The sequence below is a fragment of the Prosopis cineraria genome, unplaced genomic scaffold (genome assembly GCF_029017545.1).
Source record: "Prosopis cineraria cultivar Desert tree isolate PC_DT_omini unplaced genomic scaffold, ASM2901754v1 PC5, whole genome shotgun sequence".
NCBI classification, from domain to species: domain Eukaryota; kingdom Viridiplantae; phylum Streptophyta; class Magnoliopsida; order Fabales; family Fabaceae; genus Prosopis; species Prosopis cineraria.
This window is the reverse complement of record NW_026555336.1, coordinates 10951896-10962493: the sequence shown is the minus strand read 5'-3', so window position 1 is coordinate 10962493 and position 10598 is coordinate 10951896. Positions and strand designations below refer to the sequence as shown.

Sequence of the window (10598 nt, the reverse complement as noted above, 5' to 3'; positions counted from 1 at the left end):
TGAAGCTACTTTGTTGTTTAGTGGAAGTTGGATCAATCCCTCACTTGATTATAGGGTGTTGAAGTGTGAGAAGTTGAGATATTGAGTTTTATGTTGTAATAGAGTTAGAAGGAGACTTGAAGGGATGAAGTAAACAAATTCTAATCTTGACAAGTTTATTTGTTGAGAATTTGAGTGAGAAGTGGGAGAATTGGGAGGTTATTATTAGCTAATGGTGCTTGTGTTAATTGAAAATTAATATATAGTACTTGTTGATGTAGATTATGGTGTGGGAAGACTTACCTTGACACAATAAGAGAATTTTGTACCACGGGTAACTCTGTTAGTAACAAAAGGATTGAGGTAACTAAATAATTTGCATTGTTTATTACCTTGTATAAGTTATTCTCAAGTTGCTTTTCGATGACTTGTTGAGTATATATGCATAAATTCTTTAAAGGTTATCTATTTTAGAAAAAGTGGAGTATTGGTTTTGTAAAATTCTATATTTTTGAAGATAATGGAAAGATTTTGTATACTTGCTTGAAAAGTTGTTTATGCATGGTCAAGTGGAGATATGTAGTGAAATGTGGCATATTAGAGGGTGGGAGGTCACCTTAGTAGAGATTAAGATTAAGTCCATATGGCATTGCTAGCACCTTAGGACACCAGGTGCAGCATTTACTCTCTTTAGTGCCCGAAAATGGGTACGGTGTTGGAGACTTACTCTCCTTAGTACCCAAAAGGGTGCGGAGTTAGAGACTATGCACCTTAGCATCCGTAGGATATAGTGTTGGAGTAACGACACCTCAATTACTTGTAATAGGGGGAAACAGTAGTCCAGAAGTGGTTTATGACACCTTGGCCGAGTAGTCCTACCATGGATGGTGAGCTTGGGGACCATACATGTGGTTTGGTTAAGTGAAATAGCCTACTGGTTCAGTCGGGAGTATTGGAGAACCGGATGGTTAGGGATCATGCATGCAAATTTGTGGTGATATTATATGATGTGATTATGTCACTTATTTTAATGCTTGTTTATAACTTGTCTTGTTAATCAATAATGTAGATTATCTTAGTTACTGAGATTTTTATCTCACCCTGTGGATTATCATTTTATAGGTGCTACCAGTGAGACTGAGCCAGGGAGGGAATCGGGCAAGGGCTAGCATATATGCTATACTCTTTGTAAAGCTCAATTTTAGTTTGAGTGGTTTACATAAACTTGTTGTATGATATTATATTATTGCCAACTAGGAATGCATATCATTTTGATTGGTTGCACTTGTTTCATACTATGTTGTTGTGTATTTTAGCCTAATATTGTATATGAGGTGAATATATGGTAATTTTTGTGGTAATGGGCTAAAATACTAATACAAGTACAAGGAATGTTTTATCTAAGTGGTGATAATGTATTGGTAGTGTATTATATGGCAATAGAGGCCAAATAGTGCTGGTAGTGCTAATTATGCATTTGGGCCATATTGGGCAAAATGGCCATTGAGTGGCCACATTTTTTGTTTGGTATGTTTTTATGTGTTTGATTGGTCACTCAAGTGTATTTTGGTCTATTGAACTTGGTTCAAGCCTCATAACGGGTTAATGGTATAAGTTATGAGTTTTGGGTACTTGGATGGTTGAAAATTTCTTTGAAAATTTCTTTGAAAAACTAATGGTATAAGCCTCATCTGAGGATCATAATGAAACTTAGACTATTAGTTAGCCTATTGAATAAGCTTCGCGCAGGCGCTTGAATCACTCTAATCAGACGTCAGATGTAAAAATGGCGCGCGTTTGAATTTCATCCAGAAAAACTGTCATGACAGCATTGCTGTCATGGACAGGTGCGCTGCAACGCATTTCGTGCAAGCCGTGGCGCATGGTATAGTGAGAAAACAAGGCATTCTGTGCCACAAGCCGCGGCGCATGGACCAAAACACTAAAAAATGACATTTTTGGCCCTGTTTTGAAGTGGTTTGATTCCCAAAACTTTTCCATGCTTCCAATACCTTTATAAATCCTTAAGTTTAAGCTCAAACTACCAATTTGAAAGTTTTTTATGGGATCTAAAATATTTCAGAATTATTTTCAAAAGATTATTAATTTTAACCCTTATATATATAATGTGAGCTTTGGAGCAATTCTTGCTCCTAATTATGATTGTTTGTTGTGATTGTGTGGTGAATTTTGGTAATGTCAAGGTGGACATTGCAATCATTGCCTAAGTAAATATATGACGTGTCACACGTGTTAAGTGGTGGCAGGTTGCTAGAGTATGGGGCTTGTCACATATTTGAGAATATAGCGACATTGCACCTAGTTATGTGAGTAAAGAAGTTATAGAGTGTTAAATGATAAAATGTGATATATAAGGAAACGTTTTTTTTTAAATTTGATCTCGCTGTACATGTAATTGTTTTATAATTGATATATAATTACATAAGGTAGGTTTAACCTTAGTTACTGAGTGGCTAGACTCACCCCTCTTATTTAATACTTTTTAGGCTCTAGCTCTGGTGTTAAGAGGGAGAAGACTAAAGAGGCGGGAAATTAGTACATTCCTTTTCGTATGCCTCTAGTTTTGATGTAGTTGTGTAATAGCATATGTCTGCCAATTCTAAGATGCATATTACCTTTCTTGCACTATTTTGGTTGTTGAAAATGTTGGAATTATATTTTGGGCCCTTAGCCTTTGTGTATTTTTGTCATATATATGTTTATAGGGCTAAAATACTAGTGCAATTATAGAAATGAAGATTTGAGCATGTTTCACTAGTACAAAATATAAAATTTATGGGGTACTTTTTACTTCGGTTGGAAGGCAAACGGTGTTAAAAATAAAGGCGGTGGTATTTTTGTAATTATCTTGAATTATGTGACACTTTTTACACCAGGTGTCCAGGTACCTGGTGTAAAAAGTTATCTTTTTACACCAGGTTCCCCCACTTGGTGTAAAAAGTATAGTTTGGATTCCTTTGCCCTCATCACATGACAGAGAAAGGTAATACTCCAGAGTTAAGGGCCGCGTACCTCCAACAGAGAATATGTGAAGTCAAAAAGGACGTTTTTATGGCTCCATATGTGTACTCGTAAGGATCAATTTATAATTAATAGTTTTTTAATATGGATTTACTTTAACTTGTATCATATTTAGCAGGGACCATTGGCAGTTATTTGTTCTTTCAATGAAGAGCAACACTGTCATCTTTTTATGCTCCCTCCATTACAAACTTGGGAAAGAAATGAAGAAGACGATAGACTTGTAAGAATACTTTTACTAAACTATTTAATTTAATTTTTTTTGAATATTTTTACTAACTTGGTAATCTTGATCATAGGGCAATGAGAACATATCAAAATGTAGTCTTACAAAAGTATGGACATGAGCTCAAGAATCCCACATGGATTGAGCCAAAGGTGATGCTATACTTTATTAATATGTTCAACTATTAAGATTTCTTACTAATTTTTTATGATTTGTTCTTATATAGAGTCATAGACAACCGGTGAGGATGAACTTGTGCGGTCTATATGTCATGAGGCACATGCTCAATATTATCACATTAGGCATGACCGAATTTACAAAAGAGGTAAATATATATATTTTTAAAATTTTATTTTATTATGTTATTTGAGATTGATTAAGATGCCTACTTTAAGAATTAAATTTTAGATGTTCGACAATTCGGATGCATTTTCTGAAACTGAAATTGAAGACATCCGCATACGTTAGGCAACCTATTTTGTGGAGAACTTGTAAGGTTTTTTGTTACTTTTAGACATGTTTTAATTTTGATAGTTGACACAATTTAGATAATTATTAGTTTTCCTAATAGTTAAATAGTTTTGTATAGTTGATAAATACTTGATAAACAATTGTAAATGAATTGAGCTGTCTGATTTGGCAATTTTTATGCATAGGAATGGCAATTTTGATAATTTAGACAATTATTAGTTTTTTTAATAGTTAAATAGCTTTGTATAGTTGATAAATACTTAATAAACAATTGTAAATTAATTGAGCTGTCTGATTTGGCAATTTCTATGCACAGGAATGGGTAAAATTGATAAAATAAATATAATATAAAAAAAATAAAATACTTTTTACACCGGTTATTACCACATCCGTTGTAGAATATAATATTTTTTACATCAGTTATGGTAATAACCGGTGTAAAAAGTGTACCTTTTACACCGGTTTCGATCCCAACCGGTGTAAAACGTGCACCTTTTACAATAACCGGTGTAAAAAGTGTACATTTTACATTGGTTCCAATCCCAACCAGTGTAAAAGGTGCATTTTTTACACCGGTTGGGATCGGAACCGGTGTAAAAAGTTAAAGTAATTTTTTTTAATTTTCTTGTATATAATTTTCAACATCGGCTTTATAACTGATGTAAAAAGAGGGACTTTCTACATCCCTTGGAACAACATTGTCTCGTTAACCGTTGTAAAAAGTCATTTTTAACTGCTGTAAACAATCATTTTTGTACTAGTGTTTTAAATAATTTGAGTTACATGCAATGCTATTTTATCTCTCCCTTTGTTTTTGGTAAATTGGGATTGAGGAGTGAGTTTTAGTTATAATGTTGTTTTGATGCTTGTGCCGTGTTGTACTGGTAGTCCTAGGTCCATTGGAGATGGTCCAGGTGTTAGGAAAAGCTTTTGGCACTTGTTAAGGGTTTTGGACACCTATTTTGTGTAAAAGAGTTGAAAAGTGGTTAAATTGTGTTTGGGTGCCCAACTTCCTAGTGTGACTTGTTTTAAGAGTAAAACCCATGCCATTAGTTAGTGCAGGAAAAGAGCTTTCCATAGACACCTAGATCATGTCATTTAGACATCAGACAGAGAATCGAGACAAGTTGGAAGTTTCCCTAATTTTGCTGTCATTTTGGTAGCAGAACTAGTGGAAGATTTGTGCAACACGCCACAGCGCATGGTGCTTGAGCCATGGTATGTGGTATAGTGAGTAACACGCCGCGACACAGAGTGCATCCACCGCAGTTTGTATTTCAGTACATAATTTATTTTTAACCGTTTTTGACTTCTTTCACTCCTCTGAGGTATCCCATACTTTCGTAACCTTTTTTTACTCTGATAGGAAAGTTTTTGATTGATTTTCAACTTGTTTCTATTTAGAAAATCTTGGGATCCTTTCCTTTTATATTAAGCCTTGGTAATCACTCTTTGGAGCTAATCCCTTAATTACCATGAGCTCTATTTGTTAAGCGTGGTTAGTAGAGTAAGGATATTACAAACCTGGTATCAGTTTCTTTAGTTTTGAGAACTGGTCTATGGTTTTTGTGTGATTGAGTTGTTCAGATTTGTGCATTGCATATATAGAATTGACAATATCTTATTACACTTGTTATTTCCCTCATCGAGCTAGTGCTAACTCCCTTTTTCCTTTTTGGGATTGCTTTCATCTTTAAAAGGGGAGAATATGGTGCAAACAAAAGCCATAAATGTAGGAAATGCACCAGAAAATGTGCAAAGACTGGAACAAGAACCAGTAAACCTAGAGCAACAACCAGGACCTCAACAGGGTAACAAAGACAATGCCCTGGATGAACTGAGGCATATAATGATGGACATCCAAAGGAGAATGGATGGTTATGACAAGATCCTTAAAAGAAGACCTGGGGAGAGTAGTAGGATAGTGGAGAGAGTTGGGGTTAACCAAGAGGAAGCTCGAGATGGATGTGCACGTTGAGGTGCACAGACATAGAGACAAAGAGTACTATGAGGAAAGTATTCCTGAGAGGCCGGTGCGACTAGTGCAGCTTAGGATGCGTGAGTCAGAAGGCTCCATTGATATGGCTCTAAAGCGATTCATGAGGTTGAATCCTCGTTCCTTTGAGGGTTTTATAGAGGACCGAGCAGCTGAGAAGTAGATCGATAGGCTTGAGACCTGTACGACTAAGTAGAGGGTTCTCTTAGCCACTTTTATGCTCGAGAACACAGCAAAGTAATGGTGGGAAAGTATGAGGCCGGTGGATGGCTCGCAGTTGACATGGATAGAGTTTAAGAGGCAATTCTTCGCCCACTACTTCCCAGCTTCATTTCAAACAGAGAAAGAGGTAAAATTTCATAGACTTCAATAGGGAAATATGAATAAGGAGGAGTTTATTCGAAGTTCAATGAGCTATCGAAGTACTCTACCTACCTGAGTTATCATGACGATGAGTATTGGAAGGCCGAGCAGTTTCTTGATAAGATGAGGCCTGAATTCAGCTAACAGTTAGCTGCCTTTAACATTACTTCCTTCAAGGTTATATGCAACAAGTTCAAAGCTATAGCAGAAGGAGTAGAGTGGTAGAAGAAAAGAAAAGAGATGGTCAAGGGAGATTCTCTTCCTACACAGCCTTATAGGCGGAGTAAGTAAGAAGTCAGGTTTTAATCCAAGCTTGTTTGGGAGGTACAATGCTGGAGGAAGCAAGAAAAAGAGCTTCCAAAAGGGGTTCTAATCTAAAGGATCCAACCAGAGGAGCAATGCCCTGAGGAGTATGAGCTGGATAAGAAATCAGACTTCCTAGTAGGGATCTACAGCTCTATCTGCTATGATGCCAGCTAGAGTCTTGTAGTGCAATAGATATGGGAAACATCACCAAGGTAATGTTGGGTTTGCTTCAAATGCAATAAGGTGGGTCACATAGCCAAGTTTTACCTAGAGAACATACTTGCTCCTGATTAGAGATCTATTATCCCAGGACGAGTCTTCGCCATGACCAGAGAGGAGGCCAAAGCTTCACCAAAGTTGATTAGAGGTACAATCTCACTTTGTGGTCACCAGATAGATGCTTTGTTTGATTTTGGTGTCACACACTCCTTTATATCTAATGATTGTGCCAAGAGGCTAAAATTGCATATGCTTGATAAACCGTTTGCCATGAATGTTTCTACACCGGCTGGTGCATATGTGAGGACTAGTCGGGCTTATTTGAAACTAGAATTGAAGTTTGGTGATAGAGTTTCTGTGATTGACTTAATCTGCTTACCTTTGAGTGGCATTGATATAATAGTAAGGATGGATTGGTTGTCTACCAATGGTGCAACACTTGATTGTAATAAAAAGACAGTCTCCTTACCAATTTACACAGTGATAGTTGTTAACCCTGAACCTATCAAGTCATTGTCAGTAGTGGATTATGAGACTCCCAAGTTCTTGATAGCTCTACAAGTGGAGAAGTCAGTGAAAGAAAGGTGTCTAGCTTTTATGATCTATTATCCTACACATGAAGCGTATAATGGAGGAATTGATAGAATTGGTGTGGTGAATGAGTTTCTAAAGGTGTTTAATGACCAAATGTCAGGATTGCCACCTAAAAGAGAGATTGAATTCTTAATTGATTTAGTACCCGGTACTGAGCCAATCTCTAAAGCTCCGTATTAGATGGCTCCTATAAAATTGGAAGAATTGAAAAAGTAGTTAGAAGAACTACTAGAGAAGGGATTCATTCGGCTGAGTGTATCACCGTGGGGATCACCTGTATTGTTTGTAAAGAAGAAAGATAGGACTATGAGGTTGTGTATTGACTACAAGCAACTCAACAAAGTGATGATTAAGAATAAATATCTGTTGCCACGGATTAATGATTTGCTTGACCAACTTGCCGGAGCTACAATTTTCTCTAAAATTGATTTAAGGTCTGGATATCACCAATTGAGGGTTAAGGAAAAAGATGTGCCTAAGATTGTATTTAGGACATGATACGAGCACTATGAGTTCTTAGTAATGCCCTTCGGTCGAACAAATGCTCTTGGGATCTTTATGGACTACATGAAAATGATTTTCAGACCCTACTTAGACAAATTTATAGTGGTTTTCATTAATGATATCCTGATATACTCTTGAGATGAGGAAGAACACATAAGAGATCTGCGGATAGTACTGCAAGTGTTGAAAGAGCATAAGTTGTATGCCAAATTGAGCAAGTATGAATTTTAGCTACAAGACGTAAAATTTTTAAGACATGTTGTTTCTGTTGACGGCATAGCAATAGATCCATACAAGGTTGATGTGGTACTACAGTAGGAGAGACCAATATCGGTAATCGAGATAAGAAGTTTCTTAGGTTTAGTCGGCTATTATCAGAGATTTATCCAAGGATTCTCTCAAGTTTCTTCTACTCTGACGAAGCTAACAAAGAAGGATCAACCGTTTGTCTGGACAGAGAAGTGCGAAGAGGCATTTTAGACTTTGAAAGAGAAGATTACTACAGTGTCAGTGTTGACTATTCCAAATCCCAAATGGCCATATGTGGTTTACATCGATGCATCACTTAAGGGACTAGGCTGTGTATTAATGCAAGATGATAGAGTTGTAGCTTATGCATCAAGACAGCTAAGATCGCATGAGGAGAGTTATCCAACTCATGACCTTGAGTTAGCAGTGGTTGTGTTTTGCTTTGAAAATATGGAGGCACTATCTCTATGGTTCGTAGTTTAAGGTATTCAGTGACCATAAGAGCCTCAAGTACTTAATTGATCAGAAGGAGTTAAATATGCGATAGTGAAGGTGGATGGAATTTTTAAAAGATTATAATTTTGAGTTAAAGTACCATCCGAGGAAGGCCAATATGGTGGCCGATGCTTTAAGCTGTAAGAGCTTGTATGTTGTGTGGCTAATGATCTATGAGCACAAGCTATTAGAGAATTTCTCTAGTAAACACCAAAATAGTCCAGATTTTACTATGTACAACTTGAATACAATGGTAATCACCAATAAATTCTGGAAAGATTTGAGAAAAGCCCAGCTTGAAGACAAGTATCTGTTAGAGATTAGAGATGATATCGAGGAAAACAAGACCAAGGACTTTTGTTTCAATAATGATGGGTTAGTAGTGTTTAGAGATCGGGTATGTGTACCTAATGATAAAGGGCTTCGAGAGATCATTCTAGCTGAAGCTCATCAAAGTAAATTTACCACACATCCAGGAACTACCAAAATATATGAAGACATGAAGACTAGGTAGTGGTGGCTTAGTATGAAGAGGGGTGTGAAAGAGTATGTATCCTAATGTCTGACTTGTCAGAAGGTGAAGATTGAGCACCAAAGACCCCTGGGATTGCTACAACCATTAGAGATTCCCATGTGTAAATGGGATTATGTTTCTATGGATTTCATTATGGGATTGCCACGTACCCAAGTGAATCATGATGCTATTTAGGTAATTGTAGAGAGGTTGATCAAGTCTACTCATTTCCTAGCCATTAGTTTTGATTATACTCTAGAGAAGCTTGCAGAGGTCTACGTTCAAGAGATTGTGAGGTTACATGGGGTGCCAAAAGAGATTGTGTCAGACCACGATCCTAGGTTCACCTCAAACTTTTAAAAAGCACTACACGAGGCCATGGGTATAGAGCTGAAGTTCAGTACAGCTCATCACCCTCAGACAGATGGTCAAATTGAGATGACCATCCAGACTCTAAAGGATATGCTACGTGCTTGTGCTATCGAGTGGAGTGGTAGTTGGGATAAGCACTTACCTTTTGGCAGAATTTTCTTATAACAATAGTTTTCATGCGAGCATTCAAATGGCTCCATATGAAGCCTTGTACGGCAGGAAGTGTAGATCACCATTTTGCTGGACTTAATTGAGTGAGAGAAGCATAATGGGTCCTAATTTGGTGGATCAAACTACTGAGAAAATTGAGACTATTAGGTAAAAGTTATTAACTACTCAAGTCGGCAAAAGAGCTATGCAGATAAGAGGAAGAGACCGTTGGAGTTTATAGTGGGAAATCACGTATTTTTGAAGATCACACCTATGACTGGAATTGGGAGATCTATTCATGCAAAGAAGTTGACCCCCAAATTTATTAGGCCATTTCAAATTCTTGAGAGATTTAGGCCTCTAGCATACCGGATTACCTTACCCCCTCAATTATCGGGTGTGCATGATGTATTCCATGTGTCTTAATTGAAGAAGTATCAACCTGACCCTTCACATGTGATTGAGCCCGAGGATGTGGAGTTATGTGAGAATTTGACATATTGGGCAGAGTCGGAGAAAATTATAGATGTTAAGGAGAAACAGATGAGAAATAAGACAATTTGGTTGGTGAAAGTCATTTGGAGAGGGATGACTTCTGGTGATACTACATGGGAAACTGAAGAGAAAATGAAAAACCAGAATCCTCATTTGTTTTTATGAGGTAAGGTTTTACTAGCTTTGCTAGATTAGGTGAATTATGGGGACAAAATTCTGAAAAGGAGGGGAGAATTGTAACATGTCGAGTTTTAATCCCTTGACTAATTAAATTTAATTATGGTAATTAAGTAAATTGAAGTGGTGTGTGGCCAAAAAGGTCTAATAATCATGTTTGTTGCTATTTCAGCCCTAGTTGTGGGTCCGATATTGAGGTGGGCCACCTGGGCATTGAAAGGAGGAGAAAAGAAGAGTTGAAGCTACTATGACACATGTCGCGGTGCATAGATCACCCACGGTGCACAGCCATCTCTGAGCAAGGAAGGACCTCTCTGTGCCTTGCGCCACAGCACGTTGTGCGTCCGTTGCTGCACATGGCCATTTTGTGCACTTTATTAGACGTGAAATGAGATAAAAAAGGAAAGAAAAAGAAAGGAGAGAAAGGAGAGGTGTGTTAATGCTCT

The 10598-nt window shown here is 37.2% G+C and overlaps 2 protein-coding genes across 2 annotated transcripts; both read left to right on the top strand.

The window, feature by feature from the left end:
- Positions 1–6707: 6707 nt before the first annotated feature.
- On the top strand, positions 6708–7376 carry LOC129310746 (uncharacterized). The gene has a single exon (XM_054952662.1). The coding sequence runs from the start codon at positions 6708–6710 to the stop codon at positions 7374–7376; it is 669 nt and encodes a 222-aa protein (XP_054808637.1).
- A 1186-nt stretch (positions 7377–8562) lies between these two features.
- On the top strand, positions 8563–10140 carry LOC129310745 (uncharacterized). Its single transcript, XM_054952661.1, has 2 exons — positions 8563–8841; positions 9913–10140. The coding sequence occupies exons 1-2, from the start codon at positions 8563–8565 to the stop codon at positions 10138–10140; spliced, it is 507 nt and encodes a 168-aa protein (XP_054808636.1).
- The last annotated feature ends 458 nt before the right edge of the window (positions 10141–10598 follow it).